This window comes from Scatophagus argus, chromosome 20 (assembly GCF_020382885.2).
Source record: "Scatophagus argus isolate fScaArg1 chromosome 20, fScaArg1.pri, whole genome shotgun sequence".
NCBI classification, from domain to species: Eukaryota; Metazoa; Chordata; class Actinopteri; family Scatophagidae; genus Scatophagus; species Scatophagus argus.
The window spans coordinates 8,258,995-8,286,371 of NC_058512.1; the positions used below are offsets into that span (position 1 = coordinate 8,258,995).

The window sequence follows — 27,377 nt, forward strand, 5'->3', positions numbered from 1 at the left end:
TGTCTCATGGAGTCTTTTTTTTAATTAAAAAAAGGTGGATTTTCTTTCCTCATCATTTCATGTGACTGAAGGTTTGTTTGGTCTCCAAGCAAAACTTCCTCAAGTGAAATCCAAAATCCCCACTTAAGAGTCATTGAGTCGCATACACTTTATTTCCCCTTCAGGATGCACAATGTACTGTATGTTTTGATAAAAGTGATGGGTTTGAGGAGGTAAAAATAAACTAACATAACACAGGATATCTCTCCTGAAATTTTGATAATTTAAAACAACAAGCAACAATGCAACAATAATTTGAAATGCTCATGCCGACCAGCATCTTCAAGTCATAAAAAAGTACAAAGGACAGTGAATATGAGATCTGTGGAATAAATGGAGCAGACCTCACGATCAGTTTTATCCCTCAAAAACAAAACAAAAAGTAACATATGATAACTGAACCTTTTACACTTTGAATTTCAGTTGCTGTTTAACCAACGCAAGCTGCAGGTACTTTACCTGGTAGATGTTTATGTTTCCATTGAATTTCCCTGGTTGACAAGGTTGTGATTAATTATAAAACTGATTATGACATGACATATCTCAGTATCTAAAATGTTTTGTTGGCACTTTTTCAGGAAGACCTTGGTGAAGTTCACTTCAATTCACTTGCAGACTCTTACCACCCGTTGAACAGTTTTTTCCCTGTTTTGAAATGTTTGTAATAAGTCATGAACTTTGTTCTTGTTAGGCAACTTTTTTAATAATTATTTTTACTTTAGCTCCATCTTTTTTTTTTCTACAAATCATGTTTCCTGTCTTCTCATATTATTTTCATACCTCCCCAAAATAAAAAGCATGACCCGAAAGGCCAAAGTCTGTAAAAGTGTCAGATTTATATCCTTTTCTACTAGTAAATGGTGAAAAACAGGCTAAGAAGCAGAAAGCTGGACACTTGAAAGAGCATTTTCTTGCTTTTTTGTCATTTGGCACTGATTAAAGTACTGCATCAGAATTTGGACTACGCTAACAATCCTGTGAGGCTGTACCCAGAATTACCTTGACCTAATTGCACGTGCTCAAAACGGCCGTGTTAACATGCTGATGTTTAGCATAGTTTAGGATGCAGATGGAACTTTGAAAAATTGGGTTAGTTGCAGCATAAAAACAACTGAAGACTTACAGACAACTGAAGCTCCCAAAACTTCTCAGACTCACTTCTATTCAACAATTAACTGAAAATTTGAAACTGTAATATTTTCAGATTATACACTGGGTTCATAACAGCTATTCAGGCTTTCCTCCCACATCCCCACTTGAAACATATTTACTTATTAAAACCTTGAACATCACAAAGGATCCGACATCTCTTAGCTCATTCTAAGCAGTAACTTGCCAATATGTGATAAGATTCATGCGGAGGGGATACAATTAAGATGGTGTGAACTGGTGTAATAATCTTGAAATGCCTCATAATGTCCTTATCTCAACTCAAAATGACCTGTGATGAAGATTTACTACATATTATTTCTTATCTGGAAGAACTTTGGATATTATACAAACTGGATTTTGGCCCTATAAGGTCTCAACATGAGCTCTAATACAAACAACAACAACAAGAGCCTTCATATTACTCAGCAGGATTTTCTGCCTATTGACTAATCAGCAAGCTTGCAGCTCAAAAGAAAACTGGAGAAACTGAACTAACTGATGGTAACACCTGATAATGGCAGTAGAGGAAAATATGGGCAAAAATAAGTGTTCATCATAGGGAATACAATTCCTCCTGAGGGGAGGCGAGAAAGTCTGTGCCAAATTTAGTGTCTTTGAAATGTTCAAAAGACATTTCACATAGAAAAATCACTGTGGTTAGTAGAATTCATCATTTTATGAAATCACATTGCTGGGATATTTTCATCTGAGCCAAACCTACAGAGGGACACTAGAGCCACATTACTAGCAGGCGTCCGGGCCAGAAGTGACACTTAGTCGGGTTTTTCCATCTGAGCTGATCACATCTCTACTAGCTGCAACACATCTGAAACGCAGCGAGGTTTCGGATTTTGGTAGCGCTGTTGCTCAAAGCAACTGTTTAATTTTGCACCCTTCGTTTTAATCTTAGACGGGGAGTTTCATATTTCTTGAAAGATGTGGGGATAACCCAGTTGTGACATCCTTTTCTCAACCTCAACTGCAGTTGAGTCATCATATATCACATCACATCATTATGTGGGAGATAAAAATTGTGTCTGTCATTCGCACAATACCGCTGTAAATATTGTTGTCACCCCTGACACTGTTTATATTTTTTTCATTCTGGTAGTTTTTATAATTATATAGTGCTGTTTTATATTTATAGTAGCTACGTATTTTAGCTTAGGGTAGGTTATTGGGCTTATACCGGGACCAGGGAAACTAATTTCGTTCCACCTCATGTTTCTACATGTGTGAAATGACAACAAAGCTCCTCGAATCCTTAAATCCTTAAATCCAAAAGGAAGCAGTGAATCTTTGTCTTAATTTATTTTCTCTGCTCTCCTCTTGTCATGACAATGTACGGCAACTGAACAAATGAAAATCTCCCGCATAGCATTCCTACATAGCAGTGGTACCACATAAAGAATGACTGGCATATAAAAACTCAGAAGAAAATAAGTGTAAAAATTCAGCAAATATGATGCAGTTCTTTATTATAATTATAGCAAAAATGCATAAGGATTGATAATGATTTTAATTTTCATCAAAAACTAAATGTCATAACTGCTTGAATTAAAAGATTGGTGTGTTAATGTCAAAACATTTTAATGTTGTAACTAGGAGGAGCAAACATAGTAAATAATTACAGTAAATTTCAGGCACCCAAGTACAGCAACATAGGACATTAAAACACTTACAGTTTTATGTATAAAGCCAAACACCACTAATCACAACTTAATACATTCAACAATTAGATTTTTGGTTAACTTTTAATTGTGTATATCACCCATAATAAATGCTGAAAGGAAATTTTGGATGATTCTGATAGAAGTATTTTAAAACAAGTATCAAAATACACCAAAGTATTATTAGTAAAAGGGAAACTATAAATGTAAATAATGTATAATGATTATAATAAAAGGGACTATAGAGAGAATATGAGTTATTTGAGATTTCTAGTCACTATAAGGCGTTAAACTGTGTTCTTTATCTGCTCAGATAAATAGGTATAAAAATATTTTAAGAGTTAATTATAGCAACGAATGCAAAGAGTGCCTCTTTAGGATGACAGATAATTGAAGATATTAAGCTCAACAGCACTTTATATTTTAGTATATGTAAAGTAAAAGAAATGGCTAAATTTTCTATTTCTAAGTACCAACCGTTGGAAACCTAGAGGTGGTTGCCCATAACCATTATAGATCCACCACAATAATTGTGACATGATATTCTTAGTATAGAGTAGATATTACATATCATACTTATTTTCATTATTATTATTATTATTATTATTATTATTATTATTCTTGTTGTCATTATCATTCTTATTATTGTTATTATTATATAAATATTTTATAATATTATATTAATGATATTATTGATGTTTTCTTTTACAGATATTTTGGTGCTTTAACTTCCACAGTCCACACCCTATAAGCCTGTGAGGTCTACAATAGCTTTGATGAAAATCGTATCGTTTCTCAGATACGGGCTCTTGCCAGCCAGCTTAGCCAGTGGACAGAAGAGCGGGCAGCCACTGGCGATGTTCATTTCACTGGTTGGCTGCTGAAAGGAGGTGGAGGTGACATCGGGGCGGAAAGCATCAATAATGTGCTCTCTGTTGTTCTGATCCAAGAGCATTAGAGTCACCTGGAGAAAGAGAAGGAGAAGTTTTGTGCTACTGATCGTGATAATCGTGGCTTCAAATGGGTGGAAAGATCATCTACAAGTCTTCTTACCTTCTGACTGAAAGGCCATTTGAGCAGCGCATCGTACTTGCCCCTCATGACGACAAAGAACAGCGAAAGGTGTGTCCCTCTCCCCGTCCCGTCACCATTCAAATATAGCCTCAGACACATTTTGTATCCGTATTTGCTGGAGTAAAACGCTGTGAGCAAGAAAAACAAGAACCCGGAATGTAAACAAAGCCTAAAAACTTTACTGAGAAAACAAAGATGACTTGTTAGAAGACATTTTCCTTTACCACATGCCAAAAGTTTAGATCATACAAATCATGTGATATTAGCTCACTCAAATTCAAAGCAACCACATGTGAGCACCTTTGAAATGCACAACGGGTGGTGATTATGTTTTCCATCTCACCTGGAGAGAACATTGCAGGTGAACGTCCAATCACAGCATCTTGTCTATGGCGTGAGAAGTCAGGGATTTTCCAGACAAATATCCCATCATAGGTGCAGAATTGGAGTTCTCGCACCATGTGTTCGGTTTCAGACAGCTGCAAGTCTTTCATCGTGACTGTCCGCTCGAGCTGACACACTTTATTGGAGAGGTTTTCAATTTTTTCCTGGTCTAAACGATGCTGACGTGAGAAAGCCTCCAACGTAACCGAGCTGCGCTCCACCTCTCGGTTCAGGACACACACGATGCTTTCTAATGCACTTATCTGTCCAAAAACAGCAACAGATACATTTAGATTCTCAATTAAGACAGAGAAAAATTAGCAGCCAACAATAAGCATCCAACACGTTTCAGGCTCACTTTTTTCTCCAAGTCCACGGACTGCGCAGAGGCTGCAGCTCCAGTGCCTATGTTGCCTCCCTCCTCAGGAGCCCTGTACAGGCCCAGACCAGAGTCCTCCTGCCACTCCCCGGGACCAGAACTGTCAGACCGCGCCCGGCCCACGGACAGCACCATGGGCAGCAGCAGACGCAAGTGCTCCATGGTGCTGCTGTGCTCATGGTCGCTGAGCTTCCCGTTTTCTATCTGAGGAACAAAACACAGTTTATTTAGCCACCGGTGTATTTAGTGGCAAGCTGAAAAAGTCCAAACTGCAGAGAATAAATTGCAAATGACTGATAAACACTTGTCTAATGTTGGTGATATTAGTTCTGAGGAAGTTATGTCCAACTGTTTCAATGAGCAACAGACTTTAAAAAACATGTTGAGGTAGTGGTTATCAAGAGTCAAACACCCATCGAGGACTCTGTGTGTGTGCCCTGGTAACGTAAGCCAGCAACTCTTTAAGTTTTATCAGATTTCAAACGTTCAAATGTTGCCAAACCCTGATTGGTGCACTGGAGGATATGACGTCACCATTTTTCAAACTCAGCCCCACCCACTTCAAACCATTTAAAGGAGCTCAGAGAAAATGGCCCAGTGAGACATCTTGAGACTGGTATCAATTTTGTAATCCAACTATGCACAAGGCAGTGAATATGTATATTTTCCTAAAATGTCAAACATCCTCTGAACAATAACAACTCTGCATCAATAGTCTGTGTCGACCCGCTTCAATACCAAGTAACACAATGAAAGCATTATATTTGATTAGATTACTGCACATACCACAGATTTACAGCCCACTTCACTGAAGGGACAGGCACTCTTTGACTTTGCGCAGGACCTGCTGTGGTCATTGAACTGAAGGTAGAAAGGAAGGTTAAGAGTTACTGGACCAGCGCTAAACGAACAGAAAAGTGAAAGTGCAAGTGCATGATTGTCAGAGAGAAACTAAGTGGTCATGAAGGGAATTTTAAAGCACCATTTTCTAAAACCTTTACAAAGAAGCCTTAGACTTTCCAGATGTTCAGTGTGCAAAACTGACACCATCTAGTTTCATGGTACATTTATTTCTTCATTTTTATTATCACTTTTGCTTACCAGAAAGTCTTAGTCAAACCCACTGGAAGTGTCAGAACATGTTCTTTGCATAATAATATATATAAATTTTCATAACAATTCAGGGACAGGTGTTGCTTGGTTTGCTTTGGCTACGTAGCATTAGCCTAATCAGTGAATTTTGTATACACAGGTACAGCATTAAGAAGTCTAAGAGCCTCTTATAAACCTAAGAGCCTTTGTTCAAAGAGGACACTGTCAAACATTACCACGATGAGTGATTTAAAACCACTTAACTCCACGTATATATACATATAATGAAGAAAATTAAAAGGTAATATGAGGAACAGCTCAAGCTTTACCTTTTCTCTTGGGATCTTTTTCTTTCCGCAGTCCTTGCATTGTAAGGGAAACTTCAAACAGATCTCATCGTGGGCCTAAAGCACATCAGAATCAGAATCAGAATCAGAATTCCTTTATTTATCCCCGAGGGGAAATTCGTTTTTGTGCAGACAAAGGAGAAGTAGTATGAAGGAGTAGGAGAATATTATCTTGGGTCCTTTAATGCAGACACAACTGCATCTGCTTTAACACGAGATAACTTTATCTCTCACCTTGATGTCTTTAAAGTTGAAGGTCATTTTGCAGTATTTGCAGTTGAGTGTTCTTGCTTCACATTCTCTCTCATTATGTCTGTCCTTCTCCGAACAAAGGATAAACGTTTGGCAGGCCTCACACTGTACTCGCTCGAATTCACAACGACCCTCATGCTTAGCCTAAAAAAAATAGAGGACAACTATATTATTAGTGCTGTTGTCACATAAGCAAAGCAGGTGTGTTCTGGTATTTGTTGTTGTTTTGTTTTAGAAAGAGAGTCACAACAAAACCAGTCACATAAAAGCTCCTGATCTTTTGGCAGTTTTTATATAAATGCGACACACCCTTGTTAGACGTGTGGTACAGGATGAACGTAGCTAAATGTAGAAAAACAAGTTACTTAACCGCAGGTTCACATCTCACGCAAAGGAAAGGTGCACTTAATTATCAAAGTGATCTCTAAGATTCTGTGACCATGCAATTTTTGCCGAGATTATTATTATTTTTCTTTTCCACTGTAACCCAATAGGGTGAGACTTAATATTTGTAGCAAAGAAGTGAGATAAGAAGGGAGATTTGAGAGACAAGAGCTATCAATAAAGGAAAAATGGAAGTACGACAAAACCTTACTGGAAAAAAGCTTTTTTTTCTTTAAAGTGCTAAAAATAAAAATTAAAAGATAAAATATCTACGTTTTAAAAAAATAGCGGGAAATGAAAGGGCGGAGCTCAACTGTGAGGCGGAGTCCACCGACCAGGAAGTTAGTCTCTTTCAGAATGGCAACGAACAGCACGCATGAAGCCACAGAGCTGCAACCTCAGGTAGGCTAGCCTGTTTTTCGCTTTGACTGTTCACTGTGCAGATGTAACGCCAGCAAACCTTGAACCAAACAACCACACCAAAATATGAATCATCATTTAGCAGTCAAATCCCCGTCCTTCCAACGTCACCCAGACACCTCGCTTAGTCCGTTTTTCCAGCTTTGTGGGACCTGGTTTTGGGTGTGTTGGCTAGCTAACAACAGCGAAGCTGTTTTCCACTCAACAGTGACAAAGACAGCAGCACGTGTTTCTTACTAGCTTACCAGTCAGAGCCACATTTACAAAGCGAGAAAAATAATATTAGCACCATGCGCAAGCGTCATTACTTTAAATATCTCCTGTTGTCACATTATTTTAACATTTCCTGTATCTACACGAAGTTGTGTTGAGATAAAACCACAAACGGAGCGAGAGCACTAAGACATCGTCAGAGAGCATCAGAAAGTCTCTTTAATACACAAACTCGCCCCACACTGTGATGTTCACAGCAGAAACAGAACTAGCAATCAAACGGACACTCATTCAAACGGAGAAACACAAACAGCCTTTATGACTCTAATGGGGATTTTTCCACAAACAGTCTGTGTCAAGGATAGAATCATCGTCTCAATCTAATGTCAGACGGCTCATGTGAATTTGTTTTTTCCCTTGAGAACTGATGAAACGTAAGTCTAAAAAAAGCAGTTTCATTATCATACAATGGTCAACTAGCTGTCACCAGCTTCACCAGCTGTCAGGCTAATCTTGAGCCCACATGGCCTTTTATGTTCTGGTACTTTCCACACTGACTTGTTGTTGTTAGCTGAGTGGATAACATGGGGATTTTCCAGACCGCGTGTTAGGTTTCACTTCCTGTTTTTTGTACTGCTGCAGTGCATACAGTATGGGCAAAAAAAAATTCACAGAAGAACCCAGAATATGTGCACTGCTGGTATTAAAAAGATTTCAAACAAATACTCCCACTTTTGTTTTGGTTGTGGTAAACTAACACTTGGGTAAATACTGGGAAAGGCAGGGACAGACACTCATCTAGAAAGCACTAAGCACAACCACAAGTTGAGATGTATACCTCACCTCATATTCTTTTATCGACCCTGTCCAGTCACAGCCCTCGTTCAAACACCTGGCAGGCAGACTTGCTATCTCTCGACCTGCAGCATTGTCTGGAAATACCTAGTGAGGGAGTAATGAACACAAAGCTCCAAATTATAATAGCAAGGAGACATAATAGTTTGCATTGTGCTACTCTGTGGTGGGGGAAACCCCAGACTGTTGTCATATAAGTTTCTCTGAAGCAGATGGGTGTGGAAGATGTCTCATAAGAAAGCAATGTTGGCAGGAAACTACATGCTAGAACTTACTTCACTACTATTCAGAATGGACATAGGTTCCTCATACATCTCTTCTTGGCGACAGGCTTCACACGGCTTTGGCCCAGAACTGACAAACGAAACAGTTTACTTTGCAGTTAGTAAAAAAAAAAACCCCAACAACAACAATAGCTAGTTATTGCTAACAGTCAGCAACAATTTTGCTGTGTTCTAAGGAACGCAGCACAAGTAGATGATTCTCTAACCACTGCAACAGAAGTGAAACAAGCTTGAAGTGCTATATAAATGCTGCCATTTGCAAAAGTTGTCAAAAATGGAAAAAGGACAAAGGAAAAATGTTTTAGCTTTCGCAAAGATGAGTTCAAATAAATGAATAACACACACACACATACGCACGCAAAGTACAGGTGAAACTATGGTTTAGTTTAATACATTTTGTTGTATAGCCGTTAAAATTATTTCATTCCCTGTATTGTCACCCTATGCGATAACCATCACCATACATAAGGTGACACACCAGCATATTTAAAATAGCTAAGCAGTAAAACATGAAAACAAAGAAAAGAAAATGAGTTAGAATGAGTCAGCACTGTCAAATCCTTGTGAATCACTGGTGGCTCCAGTAAAATAATCCAGTCATGTGGTGGATGAGTCTGCATAAAGTAACTGACCTCGGGATCTTCAAAGAATTTGCAGAGGTGATAAGAACATAGGAAGTGCTGAGACATGTCCACTAAGAGGGTAAGCATTAGGGGAAGGGAAGGAAGGAAGTTTCCACATGACCGTAAATGGTCTGAGGATGTTCAGTCTACCTGGTGAGCTGCTTGAAGCAGTGTACACAGAAGCGGTGACCACACTGAGCCTGGACAGGCTTCCTCAGGACCTGGAGACACAGCTGACATTTGTATTTATTTTCCATAGGCACTGACAGCACACTGAGGGGGATCCCTGGTAAAGAGTTTTGACAGTCCAACGAAATTCGTGCCATTGTTCTCCATCAACCTGGTGCTATATCCTGTGAATGAATACCATACATAACAGCTGTTAACAACAAAACAAGCCTTTCGAGACAGACAGCACATCAATCACAACATTTTGTGTTTTCCCCAAGACACTTAATTACTTAATGAACAGTTCCAGTAGGTATAAATCTAACTAATAATTACCAGAATGTCTGACTTCAACCCACTGGAAGTGTCAGAACACGTGAAATCCACTAATTGTACTGAAAGTACAAAATGAGTATCAATCAAGCCCTGAAGTGAAAGTGACACTGTATGGTTGAATCATAATTGTGAAACTGCGGGAGTCTGCCATCTTAACCTTATTAAGTTGGCTACTACAGACTAAAACATGTTTTAAATCTTACATCTTATGTAGTCAAAACAGATGTGAATCTGTTGTAATACCACACATGGAAATAACCTGTGGCTTTGCATGAATTTCCAAAGATGTAAAACCACTGAAAGTACAATGGAACCCCTGTGACTAAGATACACGTTACATTGGCATGTGTTTCCAGAATGCCTGCATTATCCAGGAAGCCTACATGAGATATGGGAAAAATTTCTCAAAATAGTGAGAGAAAAACAAACAACTTTTGATAAAACCTAAGATCAGGCCAACTATAACATGATGCAACAGATCACAATGGATGCCAACTGTTACAGTTAAGGAGACATAAGGAGACAAAACATAAAAATTGTGGTAACAGCACCATCATGTGCCCAGTCTGTCTGTGAGCTTTATTTTCTTGATTAATTGGTAAACTATATAAACAAAAGTATTGGAGCTGTAGCTTTGCAGCTATAACAGCTTCCACTCTGCTGGGAAGGCTTTCCACAAGATTTTGGAGTGTTTCTGTGGGAATTTTTGCCCATTCATGCAGTAGAGCATTTGTGAGGTCAGACACTGATGTTGGACCAAAAGGCCTGACTGGCAGTTGCTGTTCCTGGTCAATCCAAAGGTGTTCGATGGGGTTGAGGTCAGGACTTTGTGCAGACCAGTCAAGTTCTTCCACACCAAACTCATCCAACCATGTCTTTATGGATGTTGCTTTGTGCACTGGGGCACAGCCATGCCATAGAAAAGGGCCTTTCCCAAACTGTTGTCCAGAGTTGGAAGCATAGCATTGTCCAAAGTGTCTTGATATGCTGAAGCAACCAGCCCCATAAAGCGGAGTGTCTTGATACTTTTGTCTATATAGTGTATGTGGTATTCATCTATGTGCCAGGACAGGACAGTGTTCTCATGCTATATGCACTTATTTAGATTTAGGTATGCCATCTCCTGCTCAAAAGATGAATTTTCTTAAAAAGTCACACACAATGCTCACAATCTTACTTGTGCTGCCACCTAGTGGTAGTTTTATTTTCTGCCCACAATATATGGACTACAACACAAGGCACAACGTGAAGATGGTGAGCAGTTACGGATTACTTTTTACGTGTCAGTGCACAAATTAAATGAGGTTCCAAGATATTGCAGATTTATATCTTTTACGACGTTGTAAGTCTTCGCGTACACATCTGTACGTCTTATGTTGGAAAGTGTGATTACAGTGACCCCTACAGGCCACACCAACTGGTATGAAACTGAGCGAGGTCAAAAGCGGCAGTGGTACTTTAAATCTATTTGTCTAATTTTAAAAAGCTGTGAGATGCTGCAAGGCTCGTGATGTGTGTTTACTCTTTGTCAGCGTCAGCTGTATCTCCGAATAAACAATGAAAAAAAAAAACCAACTAGGGGAGGCTGAATAAGTCTAGTCAGCTTCCAATTCACAATTCCAATAATGTTCGTCAGACTAAGCTTGAAGTAATGAGTTGTCCAAATCAGACTACAAAACCCATTGACATCATGTCACTCCCACAGTCTGCCGCATTGGACACAGTATGACAGTTGTGCAGGAACTACATTTGGTACTTTTACGCCATTATAAAAAATACTTCCTTTTAGAAAGCTGCTCTATAAATGTTTGATCTGTTAATGAGTACATTATTGTATTATTTATTTATTATTTGATTACTGAGAAATACATTATGGGAAATGAGTAGCGAGTATTTTTCCCATATGACATGTCATCATACACCAATGTAATCCCACACAAACACAGCAAATACTGTTTGATGTTTGCGGCCTGTCACAGCGCACAACCGGGTTGGAGTTTTAAAAATGCCAAAAACGTTATACTACAGTATGTGCATGCATGCAAGTATTACATGTCAACTCTGCACACAACCAGATCGAAATTAACATGTAATGACAGGACTGATTAACCTCTGAAACCTTTTGGCTTGCAGTTGACAGTTGCTTAACAGGTATGAAGCTTATCTGGTTTTAACTGCAGTACAAAAGCCAGTTTTGAGCAGTGTTGTCTCCACCTATTCATTTACTTGAGTGAAAGCATATCTTTAAAAAATAATTCACCCGTAGATAAATATTCAGTGTCAAACAGAATTCCACTCACAAAAACACATAAATACTATATAAAATTCAACTCAGCCTTTTGCTAATGTGAGACAGCGGTAACAGGGCTATCTGTTTAAATAAGGTGGAGGTAAAGGCCATATTTTCCACCAACATTGCACTGTTTGGTTACAAAACACGCTCTTTATCCTGCACTGAGTGTATGTAGACTGTGTGCCTCTGGTTTCTCATTATGTTTCTACTAGGAATGAGAGCTTAGTGAACCCTTTGTTGAAGTGGCTTAAAAGTGGGAAATATCTGAACTTTCTATGTGGGGAAGTGAAATAAAAGTGTCAATTCAAAACTTAAAAAGACAGATGGAACTGGCAACTTTAAGGTTACCATGAGAACCTTTACATTTACATTTTCAAAATGATCTTTGCATAATGAGTAATGATGAAAATCTTGTGATCAGATGACTAAAAGCTAGAGAGTGTTCATGCTCATCATGAGACTTAATTTGCTACAAGTCATCATTTGACCAACAGCAACCTTTAAAGTAAACATTCAGACTACAAACATTATAATTTTTCCAGAAACATTCAGTCTCATTCATCTCACATTTGTATTCATTCAATAAATATTTCTGGTAAATCCCAACTTTGACAACATGACATTACAAAGCATTTTAACTATGTTTGAAATATTTTGGTAAACATTAAACTATTGCTGACATTTTATTAGCCTTTCTAACAAGACTAAATAATGATATTTTATGAGTTTATTTGTCAAATTTTCAAATTTGAACTACTAACTCTTACACTTGGCAATGAAACAGCAATACTGGTTATCTTACAGTGAATTCTCCAGAACAGTGACCAGTCATCGTTTAGTAATCATGTTACACCCAAGATTACTTCATATCAACTTGAGTAGGAACCCTGTTTAAGGCTGGAAAAGTTTTATATTTCATTTCTGTGAACTATCCTATACTGGTTTCACTGCCTGTTCCTGTTTAAATTCTCAGAATGCTTATCAGACAGATAAGCACATTCAAACTGTAGGCTGATTCATATTTCTTCACCTTTACAAAACATGTGGTGGTGAATGTATTCTGATATTTCACAATCTTTTAATGAGTTTCATTTGGTGAAACCTACCCTGTAGGAGGAAAAAATGGTATATGATTCAAGAACAACATGACATGAAAAACAACCTTGAGGAAAATCTTACTAACTTCAAGAATACACTCAAGCTGGTGATTAGATTGTGTATTCATGGAAACCTTGAGTGGCTGCCAATTAGAAAACCAGTGAAAACAACAATTAAATTAAACCACGTAATCACATATAGAAACTGGAGTTGTGTAAAAGCTGGTTGAAAATGCCGGAAATGAGAACGTAAGTAACTTAAAAGCACCCATATGCACAAGTATAACGAAACTACTTTTTGAACTTGATCCACAGAGTCACGCAAACTCTGTCACCAACTGTCACCTAACAACCATCACCACCAACAACTGCTGCATTCTTAAACAAAACGATCTGTTGAAAAATAAAGTACAGCTATCCATTCAGTTTCCTCCGCAATGACTTCCCTGTCTCAAAAACATAATCACTGACTGCATTTTAAACAGCTACGTGAAGGCAACACCAACAACGCCGTCTACACTTCACGCTCCCTGTACGCTCGCCCTATTCGCAGTCAGTCAGTCAGTCAGTTTTTCTCTCAGTCCGGCAAGTGCTTCCAGGGTCTGAGTCTGCTGCGACACAGTATCGAAACCAAACCAAACCCTTTACTCACCAATGTTGCAAAAGTGCGTGCTCCACTTATACTAGCATGCCAGATCTACCCCGGTATTTATGTTACACCCACTTCAGACACGTCAGCCTTAACGGGAGGTTAGTGTTTTTCGCTTCAGTCGACAATCTCTTAGTTAGCTCGTACCTTTGCGGTAGCGAGTAACTTATACAGCTGTCATTTTTACTTTATTTAATCGTTTGTGTTATCGGCTAAAAACAAGTAATTTAATGTACCACGCACATAATTTATACTTTACGTCGTAGTAGCTACACAACTTTAGGTAGCTAGCGTTAGTTAATGACTAAGTTGGGCAGTTTTGACAGCCCTTTTACAGTGTTTTTAGCGAATTAACTGTTCGGTCAGATAACTGCTTAAGTAAGTAGTCACCTGGCAAGCAGAAACACCAGCCTAGTCAACTAACCTTCGCGTCTTTATTGTGCCACTGCCATCACTCAGGAAACGCATTGGCAACCTTTGACTGTATCTACAATTTTGTTGCTGCATGCGCTTCTTTTGTTTGAATAAGGTAGCTGGGGAGAACGGAGTCACCGTCTGTAGACGCTCTGTAGTGCACTACAGTACCTCACCCATCCCGCCCCTCCGCCGTGGCTGTGCCGGAGTTAAAAACTATCTAAAACAATGCGCATGCACATTAGCGTTCGCAATGTTGCTGCACTTGGGTCATGCATTAAAAGGGCTAAATTCACGGCAATGCGTGCTGATCTCCAAAGGTAACTCTGTTATTTTAAAGCGAATTGCGCAATGGTACCACGATTATTTTCAAATAAATCCAGCTAGATGTACGTGTCCTTGTTTCTGTTTTAATGTCAAAACGTAGCTGTCCGGGCAGTTTAGCTAGCATTACCAAAGAAAGCATAAACAGTACTACTAGCTACTTTACGTAGCTAGCTTAGTGGACATCTGGTCATGGTCATATTATTTAAGGAAATTGAAGCAGTGATGCATGAGTCATAGGCCAGATTTGTCTTGAAACAGTAGCTGGGGTCTTGCAGGGCCTGGTTTTCAGAAAGTGATTACCTTTGTGTGTTATATTAGTATTCACTGCTTGGGACTGTGGTCCCTGGATGGCACAGAAGGTGGTAGGGAAGGTGATGTGCCCTGCTGTTTTTTCGGAGGTGGAGATTTGAAACTAACTGCTGAAAACACTTATGAAGAGGTTTCAATCTCAGCTTTGTTTGGCTTACTGTCCATACAAAATACCAAAAATACCACCTCCGCTAAATTGCGATTCATAGCCGCCCTGAAAGGAAATGGGAGGGAAACATCCTGACAGGAAAACAGTCCCACAAACAGAGCAGAGGAGCCTAATGAAGAGGATACAAAGGAGTCCAAACACAAGTTTTGTTTTTTTTTTTCGAATTCACAATACCTGGATTCTGTCGTAACTTTTTTGTTTTGTAATTGTCAGTTTTCTTTCTAAGGGTGCACCTATAATCCATTGTAGTATACTAAGGTTGCACCAGTATATGGGAGGTTTTAGCCACTTACTGTAGAGCATAACAAAGGTTTTTGCTCTGAAATGCATCATTATCAGCAAACTGTTGAGTTGTTATGTTATGAAACAGTTGTCAGCTACATTATTAGAGTTTCTTAATCCTGCTCCTAATGTTGCTCAACTTTTGTCTCAAGCAGTGTGTGTCCAGCAGCTGCACAGTAGCAGCAGCAGCAGCAGCGATGGGCTTACAGACAGCTGCCATGATGGCCTTTACCCTGAACACATCCACACCACTCCCATCCAGAAAGCCCTGTTGGCTGTTGGGTCAGGTGTGGTTGCACTACAAAACCCCTACAGACATGGTGAGACTTATACACATGGTTGCCTCATGTCAAACTGCAGCTCCCTTGGTGACATTTGTTTCATGGAAACCTCACCTATTTCCATGCATTCCTCATCTGTATCTTTGCAATGAAAATGAATCCAATCTGCTGTGGGCAGAGAAAACCACAGAAACACCTTCTGTTTAGTCAAATATGGGGATAGCTCTTGTGGTGTTGCAGTAGGAATCCCCTAATGCTCCAAACTTTGGAAATTCTTTAAAAGTCGGTCTAACTTATAATGCACCTTTGACGAGAAATCTGTCATACATTGCAGCCTAATGAAGAGTATAAAGTTAACCTTTGCTGTTCGCTGATGAAGGCCACAAGCAAATCTGCTCAAACTGCTCTTTTCATTATAAAGAATGTACTTTCAGTCCTAATTCAACATAATTTCTTTACAACCATTTCAGGTTATTTTGTTATTTGGTTTATAGTTTTGTTTGATAGTGAGAATTAAATGTATCAAATTTCTCTCCCTTAACATTTTATTTTATTACACCATAAGTTTCATCAAACATGTTGTGTTTAAAGTGATCTTGTTGTCATCCTGTTAGTCATTTTTCAGTAGAATTACACCGACTGTGGGCAGCTGTACCTGATGTTCTGTTCTCATGTACTATTACATCAGTTACTATCTCTCAGACTTTTATTCCCTGGAGACCTTTATTACGGTATATGTCTCAAAAATGTCTTAGTCAGTTGTTTTGAGAAGGAGATTCTGTCCATGGTAGTGGTAAATCTTCAAATATGCTGATTGCTTTGTAAATGCACGACTACAGAATAATATCACACATTTCAGCTCCATACCACCATGTGCGTAATGCAGACTCTAGGCTGTGTTAAAAAGGTCTAGCCTAAAACCCAAACTGAGATAACTCTGATAACATCACCGGACGTGGCATTTTCTGGCATATACTCAGACTTGTAAAATCTGTTTCTAATCCTCATGGGGCTTTGACTAAACTAAACTTGTGTAAAATTTTGATTCTGATACATTTAAGCTCCATTAAAAATGCTATTTTAAGACAAACTGCACAAATTTGAGAAGCCATAAAATGTTTATTATCAATGTAATGAAAAAATCTGAAAATCTTGATGCCGAAATGTTTGTTTTTCTGGGGCAGGCAACTATTAGTTTGTGGGTTTCATATCTTGAAAATCTCTTTATTGTACTTTTAATACAATTTAAGGGTATGAAACACTCTTGACAGATATGGTCGCGGTGCTCGGGGAGACGACAGGACATCTAGCATTGATAAATCTCAGGGACAGAATGAGAAACGATCCCGAAGGTTACATTGTCTTAACGTGAGTCCCTGCAAGACATTTTGGTCAATAATAGTCAGATATATATGCTTTAAAATATAATTTTCTCGACTGTGAATAAAACTTGATTTTGTCTTATTTATTACTGACTGGCTATTGCAGAGAAAGGCCCAGGATCCGGCTGTCTACCCTTGATCTGAGCACGATGGTGTCCCTGCCTGACGGCTCTTTTGGGAGGGAATACCTCCGTTTTCTGGAGGACAATGTGAGTGTCTGTTGATGTGTTTTAAAACTACACACAAAAAAAGCTTCATACTTGTTCTACATTTCTCAGCACCCATTTCAAGCTAAATACATTTCCCCAGATTTCCCTCTTTGCATGTTTCTCTTTTGTCTTGACTCATGCATTCATTTTCCTTATCTGTCAGCACGTGACCCCGGACTCAAGGGCAGATGTGAAGTTTGTGGACGATGAAGAGCTGGCTTACGTCATGCAGAGATACAGAGAAGTCCATGATTTGCTTCATACCTTGCTGGGCATGCCCACTAACATGTTGGGTGAGTTGCCATTACACAACAGGCGATTACTGCCCTGCCCTCTACAATGTCAAATTGTATAGACCAAAGTCAGCCTTTCTAAAATAGTCTTTTCTAATTCTAAGTTCTGTAATGCTGAGGTAAAAAAAATAACGTTCTGTTGCAGCTGTGAGGAGACGGGGTGGAGGTCAGAGTGACTCTTGTGTTGTGTGTTTATGTCTTGGTGGCCCATATGCAGATGTGGTCCTCTGTCTCCATAGAAGAATAGGAGTACTACACAGAGAGACATTTTCTCAGAATGCTTTTGATTGTGCAGTGTGGGCATTTCATGTAGTGTTACTCAAATATAAATGTACAGCAAATCAGCATGGGGTACCTATAATTACAAAAGTTTGGGAAAATAAGTGACATTTTTTCCCTAAAATACTGCTGGTTCATTGCTGTTGGCATTTGGGCACGCAGTTGTGAGTTGGCAGGAATTATTGTGTGCGTGGCAGACAAACCAGCTGAGGTGAACATGTGAAGCCTAAATGTGTGATTGACACACTTGACTGTTGAATGACTGACTTCTGGTTCTCTATTCTCCTTTCGTCTTGAATAATGTAGACATGTCCTTCTCTCTGTCCTTTCCTGCTGCTTTCAGGTGAGGTGGCAGTGAAATGGTTTGAAGCTGCTCAGACTGGGCTTCCAATGTGTGCTCTTGGAGCCGTTTTGGGACCACTTCGGCTGAATGCAAGGTACAGTCGTAGTGCGATTGATTGGAAGTAGAGCTCGTTACAGCTAGAGTGACTGAATGAAATACTCATGGTGCCAAGAACAGAGCAGATTGCTTTGGGCTCAAATTAACGATTATTTTCAGCCGCGATTAATGTGGTGATTATTTTCTTGATTAAGCCTTTCTTTAACCAAGAAAGTGTCAAAGATTTGTAAGGAATGGCCAATTCCCCCAAGTCCCAAAGGACATATTCAGATGTTTTGTCTAAACAACAGGCCAAAATCCACAAATATTGAATTTCATATAAATAGAAAACTAAGAAAACCAGTGAATATTATTATTTTGAAAGCTGCTAGAATTTTTGCTTAAAAATGTATTCACACTCTACATACGTCAAAGGTTTCAAACTTTAGTCTGTACATCACGAATGGACATTAGAAAGCATGAGCCCAACTCTGACCAATGCAGCCAAATTCTGCACCTACAAGGAATTACTGAAATATTGTGAAAATGAATCACACGTTTTCCTGATTATGAGCAGTAACAGAAGGATAAGAGGAAACACTCGGAAATTAATAGATGCCTTTACTAAACCTATTCTGTCCCTGTCAGTCATTAAACCTTCCTCATTCGATAACTGAATTTACCTGTGTTCTTTGTCTCACTGGGCTCTGGCCTGTTTATCTTTAACAAAATGACCTCATCATTGTTGTATAATGATGAAACGTTCCTTCCCTGTATCACCTTTCACTAGACGTTTACAGTCACTGTTCACTTCCTTGGGTCCGTGGGCTCTGAGGAACGGGCGGCGGTCCCGCTGTGTCCTCAGTATCTTCTACGAGAGGCGATGGGAGCAGAGCCTCGAAGAGCTCCGACAAGAGCTCAACATAGAGCCCCCTCCCGTCACACTCAGCGCCACCAACAAGAGGAGCACGTGAGGAAAAACAGGAAAAAAAGGATGAATGATTCAGGAAACACAGGACAAATTAGCTTTAAAAGTCAACAAACCAGAAATATTTCCAGTCTTACTGGAATTTTGTATGTAATTTTGAGAAGGAAATTATTCATCACTAAGCAAATGGAGGGGAAGTTTCACTTCACCCTTGGCAAACTTTGGCTTGTCCCTTCTTGCATCCTGAATGTATCTTCCTTCATGATAAGCCAAGTTTTGCTTTGAAATGTGATTCAGAGTGAAGTAATTTCAGCTGTTGAAATTTTCAGGTTTTTATGTTGTTGAGAGTGTAGCGGAGTGTGTGTGTGTGTGTGTGTTTGTATGGAAGACAAAAATAATTTTAAAAAACTGAACAACAAATGTTATTAAATATTCGCTGATACTGTTTGTCGTGTTTGTGACCAGTTCTTTAATTTAATCCAGTTGTTAAATTATCGAGGAGCAGTACGGCTGCAGGTGCACGATACAAGCATTTATGGTTGAGCAGAAGTAGGTTGATGCAGCTGCTTCTGCTATCTTTTGACTCACTCTTTTACTGCTTGCTGTGTTCTGTAAATATGTGTTTCATTTCTACAGAAATAATGATGTCAACAGGAAACCAAACTGTGTACCCTTTTTGGCAGCTGTAAATAACATTTCCACTTAAGAACATTTTCCTGGTTATTTTTTAAATATGTAAGTAACGTTTAGTCTGCATTTTGCTTTGGACGCAAAACACAAATGAAACCCACAATTTTACATGCATCGTGAATACACAACAACATTCGGCAGGTAAAATACATGTGCTCAATTTAAGCTTCTGGCTGATTGCAGTGAGTACCTGTAACTGTCCGTGGTTCTGGAGTGGCTTTTTTTTTCACCTCCTGACTCATCAACTGCACATCATCTGTTGAGTGATTCAGGTTTGAGGCTGGCAGTGAGGGCTTGATTTGACTTTGCTGCCATCTAGTGGTCAACTTCTTAGAAGATTCAGAATTTTTGGGTTTTTTTCTGCTGTAATAGCAAGAATGAATTTTCTACTGAGCTCCAACAGGACAACTTGTAATGTATGATTTCCAAATGCGCATAAAAGCCTAAATCCTACTGGGACAAAAAAAAATTAAAAAAGACAAACTCTGGCAACTCAGACAAAATGTTACAGCAAAGGCAAATACAAAACATACCTTGTGTATGTCTATTGCATGGCCAGGAAAAGTCAATCGAGCTGTAAAAAAAATGTTTTACTAAAAAGTATCGAGTGAGTTTCTTACTTCACACAGGCCTGGATGAACCAGATGAGAAAAAAAACAACATTTCTAACAAAAACAAAAATAAAATTAATAATAAAAAAAAATATCATCAGTCAAACAATACTGTACTATAGCACTATTGTATAATGATCTATGGATAAACAAATCTATGGATAAACAAATCTATTAAATAATTACAAACATTCCAAAAAAATCAGTGGTACAAATGGAAAAGGAAATGGAATAAATAGCAACTGAGGCCTGTCATGATTGCACAGACGGAGGATCTTAATCTGTTGATCATATTTACATTTCTTCACATGTTTAAGGTCAGTTATTTTTGTTTGGCAGTGTGTGTGGTCTGTCAGTGCAGTATGGTGATACTGCGGTCCGTCACCGCGCACGCCGGCAGCAGCGGGGCGCTGAAGTGATGTGTGACAGAGTGGAGTACAGCACTGGAGTCCGGCTCATAAAACATCAGCGTCTGACTCGGCCAGTCCAGCAGCAGGCCAATCTTCTCGGGTCTCCTCACGACCTGCAGGGGCACCTTCTTCCCCGCGTGGCAGAAGGAGTATTCCCCATCATAGTGGGAAAGCACCCAAGATTGACTGTTGTAGCCCAGCCGGGCCTCGTTCCCGGAGCCTTTGCGCTCTATAGAGGCGTAGCAGACCCCGACCTTAAAGGCAGCGCTCTGACCAACACCCACCACCCAGCTGTGGGTGCCGGAGGACATGGACGGTGAACCCAGTGCGTTGGGCCAGCTGTCGAACCGTGCTGGGTCGTAGGGCAGGGATTGGCGAGCTTTTTTGTGGTAGAAGGTCAAAGTGCAGAAGTCGTCAGACAGGGACAGGAGAGGGCTCACTGTGCGTTCATCAAACTTAAGATAAGTCGATCCATAAGCTGTGAGGAGAGGAAGAAAAAGGTGGATCGAATGTCACAAACTGCTGCATTTTCACAAACAGTACCGGACTTGTTCAGCTTCCAGATTTCAGTGAGTGCCCCTCGATTTTCTCTCATATAGCTCTCCTCCTCCTCATTTCTCTCAGTTTTCTCTAATGTTTAGATCATTTCGACATTGACTAACTTCATTTGTTAAGACAGTAACACAAAAATGTCACTGCTGTTTCCACCCCAGGAGAAAAACAAAATTGAAAATCAAAAAAAGTCAAAGCATCATCACACTCATCACGAGTCCTATCATCACTATGTATTCAACGTTGAAATAAAGAAAGTAATGCAGTAGTGAACAGCAGCTACATTTACTCAGGTACAAGTAGTTTATATTTTACTACTGTGAAGAGGAAAGTAGTGGGGTGGTGCATGTGGTGTATTGGGAAAATGTTGTTTCAGGTACTTTTTACTGCATTAAAGGTCATGTGACAGCTATTCTGTAGTACCAGTTACCTTTCAAAATAACATTTTACCTACAAAGCCTCATAATTAGCATATATTTCAGCTTATAACATATGATGTGTTATTACTGATGAGTCAGTAATAATGATTGGATAATAACACTGTCACTTTCAAAGGAGCCATTATGTGGAACAGATACTTTTACTTATAATATTTCTGTACTGTATTTGCTTACTTTTTATATTGTAATGTTGATACTTTTACTACAGTAAAGAATCTTTCAACACTGAATGGAGGCCATGAGCGGGCTTGTTCACTTTTCTCCTGCAAAGCCTCTGTTTGGAGCACAGCATCTCCTGTGATATTTTTATTAGTTACATCCCCAAAAATTATTCAGAAGGATGTACAGACTAGACTTGTCTCCAGACACCCTGCCTTTTGGTAATTGCAATTATCAATATGTGCAGTAACCTCGTCATATTTACATGAAGACTGAATGGAAATCTACTAACCTTTGGGCCCCAGCAGCACTGCAGTGGCCCACAGACCTCTGAGCAGCTTGCTGTCACTGCAGCCTGGGTTGAGGTTGAGCTGGTCTGTGTCGCAGGGCACCCCGACCCCCTCTGCTTCCTCCACCCTGACCCACAAACAGCGAGAGAAGACAATCACTGGTATGTCCTGAGCAAGATAAAGCGTGTTTTCATGCATGCCAGGTGATAAAAGATTACCTTTCGGCTATCTCCTGAACATTAGTCTGCAGACAAGACAGGAAGAGAGTGTAGTTAAGTAATTTACAGCCATTAGGGATACTGTTATTTGAGCACAAGCTCCTCTATTCTTCCCTCACCCAGTCATCCCCCCTCCTGCATGTCAAAAAAAGTCTCTAACCGCCAGCTGTGTGTCCGGAGTGTGTGTCAGCGTGTGCACGAGGCTGGAGCGTGTCTGCGACAGGCTGGTCAAAGCCTGACTCCAGTGGGCTCTCTGGGTGAGGAGACACTGCTCCACCCGCTCCTCCTCTCTCTGCACCTCCTCCAGGAGACGCTGCTCCTCCTCCTCCAGGGCTTCACGTGCTGCGCTGACCTGAGCCACCACCTGCTCCCTCGCCCTGTTCGCCGCCGCCTACACCAAGAGAAGAGGAAGAGAAGAAGAAATCTTAAGGTTTACTATAGAAAACAGCATGGTGTTGAATTGATGCTGTACTATTATGACAGCAGGTGAAATGCTTCAAAATTTATAAAACGCATTAAATCAGGTTCTAAAAAAACTGTTTCATGATATATGTTCCAGTAGCAAAGTGAAAAACGTGAAACAAGTGAAATATTTTTCATGTACTGCTGCTTTTGATACAACAAAAAAGTGGAGCCGCAAATAAGCCACACTTCATTTTATTCAATAAAATCTTCAGTCTACACAATGTCATAAAACTGGCATCTTCAGATTATTATTATTAGCTATTAGCTATTATCAGCTATGAGTCCTACTGCTGGTATACCATATAGACAAAAGTATTGGGATAGGGTTGTTCTTCAGGGGTTGAGCTCGGCCCCTTACTTCCAGTGAAGGGAAATCTTCATGCTTCAGCATACCAAGACATTTTGGACAATGTTATAACAATAAACACCTTTATGTTTTGTTACACACTGGTGATTTTGACATGCAAGGTGTTTCCGCACTTGCAAACTGAAGGCAACTGTTTAACACAACACAGGCAACAGACTGGAGTGTGGAGCAGGGGAAATTAATACAGGCTTACAAAACACTAGACAAATATTCAATATGCAAACAGCCATGTTCAGGCATTAAGTAAATACTTATATACTTGGTTGCAGACTGGTGATTTTACCATGTCAGACAGTAAAACAAACCCGCTGCCCCTATAGGACAGCACAAAGGTCTACATGGGCATTAATGGGAAATATTGTCTAAATGGACAGGCTCCTGTAAATGGGATCTACTTGAACTTTAAACAAGCACAGTTTGAAAATGTTCACTCTTGATTGACTATGATCACTGCTCTGCTGATCACGTTCTGGCGAATCGGGTTAAATAAAATCTTCATCACTTAGACTTTCCACACCAGGATCATCAGCATCATCACAGCCAGACAAACTGCTCACCAATTTGATGAGGCACCTGCCATCTTGTTTTTACAATATTTTGTGTATTGTATTATCTTATATTACTTTTGTTATATGAAGACAGCAGGTGCCCTGTTAAAGGCATAAATAGTAGAATACAAAGAATACAACACAACAAAACACTAAAAAAATAAGAAAATACAGGCAGAGGGCGGAGTTCATGCAGGCACAGACACCACCACCACACACTTTGAGAGGTTTGAGAGATTGAGAGAAACTCATTCATTATTTTATTCAGAAAACTGCAGTGTATCTTTAAGCAGAATGAAATGTAAGGTACTGCACTAGTGCCCAAGTTTCTCTTGCTCCTAAGCAACCAAATAAACACTTGATGGTGGGGACCCACGAGGGAGGCTGTAAATGACATTTCACACGACTGACTCCCCACATCTGACCATAAACACACCAACAGTTACAGAGCAGAAACATCAGTTCAGTGGTGTGACGCTCGCTTACATAGGGGAACTACGTATTTGTCTTACCTGCCTTAGTTGTTTGCTTAAGGTCTTGCTTGTGGTAACTTATCTAGAAAACTGCACATGCATAACAGTAACTCTGCCCATTTCAGACACCCACTCTGTTCATGAAGGGTAATAAATATGCATGCGTTGAAAGAGGCAACCTTTGCTTCATGCATGGCTGTAATAAGTTGGCCGAATACGGAAACACAGTCTCTATTTCGAGTTCTGACAAGTGATAACCTTGGTTTTTGTCTTTCTTAGTCATGCATTTAACCCGTTATACAAAACTTGTTTAGAATTAAAGGAGCTGAAATAATAACACAAGAGACGCACTGAGAAACTCACTAATATCTTATGCTGTATGTGTATTTTTGTGAAATAATGCCTGAAGTCATGTAAAAGGAACATGAATATGAGATCATTCATTTTCACAGAATGCGTGAAGTTATTTATCTAGCAGAAATACCAGTCATTTGCTGGTTCCAGCTTCTCCAATGTGCTGTTTTTTTCAGCTTTTCACACTTTGTTCACTTACTGTAAACTGAATATCTGTGGGTTTTGAAAAAGCTAGTCTGACCAACCGAGCATTTTGAACAATATCTCTTTGAGTGCTGATAAATGGTGATGGCATTTTGTTTTGAAGAAACAGTCAACAGAGTAATCATTTAATTAATGAAAACAGGACGCGGCCCGCAGTAAGTATCCCGACATGTGTCTACACAGGACATGTGACTTTTCAAGCCAATGTTAAAAGGCTACACTTGTGAAACAGTGTTGGCTCCACAGAGCTGTGTGTGTGTGTGTGTGTGTGTGTGTGTGATCATTAGTGTGTGGTGGAATGGGTGGGGATCAGTGCAATTTCTCACCTGAAGCTTTTGTTCTTTGGCTGTCAATGTCTGGTCGATAAACCTCTCAATCCTCAGTGCCTGCAGCTGTATTTTCTCACACACATCCACCAGTTGGTTCTGATGAAAACACACACACACACACACACACACACGCACACAGTGGTTTTTGAATAACATCACAACACCTACAACACATGTACATCATCAGCTGGAGAAGCAACAAGAAAATCCTGTCTTTTCAAATACCACGCAGAGGATCAGCGAGAAAAACCCCATGCAAATTGTGGCACACCCACGAAAGAATTATTAAGTACACATATTACACAAATATATGAACATTTACGCACATTATCAGCTAACACCCTCGGCAAAGTGACTGGCTGAAACAGAAGAAAATCTATATTTTTTTCTTTCTTATGGAAGAAACTTGGCATAGGTTTTCCTGTAGATGACATTAAATGAGTAAAAACACGTATAAAAACAAGTTTAAGGCACATAAATACGTTAGAAGTCAACTCCCTTCACCTGAAATGAAAGTAACCTTCCTGGGCTATTTTTAACCCTGCAGGTATCCTCAATACAGAAAACGCCACAGCTTATTTAACGTATGATGAGCTGAAAACAACCAACATCAAGCCACATTTCAGTCAGCGTATTCAGCAAATCAGAAGAAGCAAACAGCTGTTGCGGGTTACACACCGCTCCACACACACACACACACACACACACACACACTCACCCTGACTGCGGTTACTCTGGTGGCCAGAGGGGTCACAGTGTGGCGGTGGCAGGGGCCCACGATGGCGCAATGGGAGCAGATGAGCTTCTGTTCGGTGCCACAGAACCAGTCCAGCTCGGACTCGTGCTCCACGCAGAGCTCACTTTCGCCAGAGAAGATCCCGGACTCGGAGTCGTTGGTGGTGGTGGCCGCCGGTGAGATCGATACGACGGTGTCCCCCTCCTGCTGCTGTCGCTGCCTCACACCGCCGCCCAACACGGAGAAAATAGGCTGCTGACAGTCCATTTCCAGGGTTTTCACGACGTCTAAAGTCTCCGCCGTGTCAGCCGACGAGGAAACGCACGTTAAATCGCACTGTAGGAGCTCCTCGGTCATGGCACAATAACGCAACAGGTGCACCGGCAGAACAGGAGTCGCACCTACAGCAGGCTACAGCGCTGTAATACAGGTGTAACAGGTGAGCGGAACACGGAAGTAACGCGGACACCAGAGGTCAGAGCTGACAGGAAAAGTTTCTCTTGTTTGATTTGTCAGCTGATAGCCTATAAGGTTTAAGCCTTTAAGATTTAAATCATGTTTCAATAAGCATGTAGACTATATTCATGCCAGGCTTATGAAAAGGCTAAAATATCATGTAACATAATGTTTTTTCATTCCCTGCAGCTTGTCTTATTTTCCTGTTTCTCTCCTCATTTTTGTCTTTTTTTGCTACTTTAAACCTTATATTAAACCTTATAAGGCTTATTCAAACCTTATAATAAATTTATAATAAACTTGGGCTTACACAGCAAAGTCTGGGTGATATAATTTAATACTGTGGGTTTTTATTCCACATATTGATGTATATATCACTATCTATCTCTGCAATGTAATTATTTGTTTTTCTTTGTTACTTCACATGTAAAACTAAAACTGTAATTTATTATTTTCTTGGTTTAAGATTACAATTATCCTGAAGTCATCACCTCAGACAAAAGAATTTTGTATAATGATAACCAGAGATTTAGCACGATTCCTCTGAAAGGCAATATAAGGACTATTGTTCTGAATGAAGACTTTTTACTTGTGCTCCTTTCATATATATATATTTTATTACAGTCTCATATCAAATTTTACTTATGTTTACTAGATACCCTTGTGATAAAACCGTGGAAGAGGGCAATTAAATTTTCCAGGGAGGATAGGTGTGATAGATACTCGTTTCATCATGTGAATGCACTCATGGATCAGAGATACAGCCACACCTCGGAGACAGCTCTGTTTAGCAACTGAGCAACGCCTATTGTTTGGAAGATTTATGTTACGAAAGAAGGGCTGCCCTGCTCTTAACTCTCTCAAAGCATCCTGAGGAGGAAAACTGGCAAAGGAAAGCAAAAAAGCTTTGTATACTCTTTCAGTTACTTTCTAGCCTCTCAGTTTTTAGACTGATCTCAACTGAAAGATTTCTTCAAACCATGTGAAGGGGCGACGCACCTCCCACTCCTCCCAGCTCCCTCTCTGTGTGTAACTGGATAGGAGTGATTGACAGAAGAGAGTAATGCCCTCTGGCTCAGACGAGGTGGGTCTCCACACATTTCACTTTGAAA

General features: G+C 39.8%; 3 protein-coding genes across 5 annotated transcripts; 1 reads left to right on the plus strand and 2 right to left on the minus strand.

Annotated features, from left to right (window-relative positions):
* Positions 1-2,767: 2,767 nt before the first annotated feature.
* On the minus strand, positions 2,768-14,267 carry traf2b (Tnf receptor-associated factor 2b). 2 transcript variants are annotated; one of them, XM_046376137.1, is made up of 11 exons: positions 14,136-14,267; positions 9,319-9,521; positions 8,537-8,615; positions 8,250-8,348; positions 6,372-6,533; positions 6,120-6,194; positions 5,485-5,559; positions 4,678-4,902; positions 4,279-4,582; positions 3,915-4,063; positions 2,768-3,825 (listed from the first exon to the last, which is right to left on the minus strand). In XM_046376137.1, exons 2-11 carry the CDS (start codon positions 9,492-9,494, stop codon positions 3,607-3,609), a joined length of 1,563 nt encoding a protein of 520 aa, XP_046232093.1. In that variant the 5' UTR covers positions 9,495-9,521; positions 14,136-14,267; the 3' UTR covers positions 2,768-3,606. The 2 variants fall into 2 exon arrangements, with proteins under 2 accessions (XP_046232093.1, XP_046232092.1); XM_046376136.1 differs by lacking the exon at positions 14,136-14,267 and adding an exon at positions 13,715-13,836.
* Positions 14,217-19,672, plus strand: coq4 (coenzyme Q4 homolog (S. cerevisiae)). 2 transcript variants are annotated; one of them, XM_046376139.1, is made up of 7 exons: positions 14,217-14,445; positions 15,365-15,532; positions 16,765-16,861; positions 16,982-17,084; positions 17,248-17,377; positions 18,000-18,093; positions 18,826-19,672. In XM_046376139.1, exons 1-7 carry the CDS (start codon positions 14,217-14,219, stop codon positions 19,007-19,009), a joined length of 1,005 nt encoding a protein of 334 aa, XP_046232095.1. In that variant the 3' UTR covers positions 19,010-19,672. The 2 variants fall into 2 exon arrangements, with proteins under 2 accessions (XP_046232095.1, XP_046232096.1); XM_046376140.1 differs by having other exon boundaries at positions 15,368-15,532.
* Positions 19,673-19,882: 210 nt separating this feature from the next.
* Positions 19,883-26,290, minus strand: bspry (B-box and SPRY domain containing). The gene is made up of 6 exons (XM_046376138.1): positions 25,792-26,290; positions 25,071-25,169; positions 22,494-22,724; positions 22,334-22,359; positions 22,118-22,242; positions 19,883-21,152 (listed from the first exon to the last, which is right to left on the minus strand). The coding sequence occupies exons 1-6, from the start codon at positions 26,164-26,166 to the stop codon at positions 20,617-20,619; spliced, it is 1,392 nt and encodes a 463-aa protein (XP_046232094.1). The 5' UTR covers positions 26,167-26,290; the 3' UTR covers positions 19,883-20,616.
* Between the last annotated feature and the right edge of the window lie 1,087 nt (positions 26,291-27,377).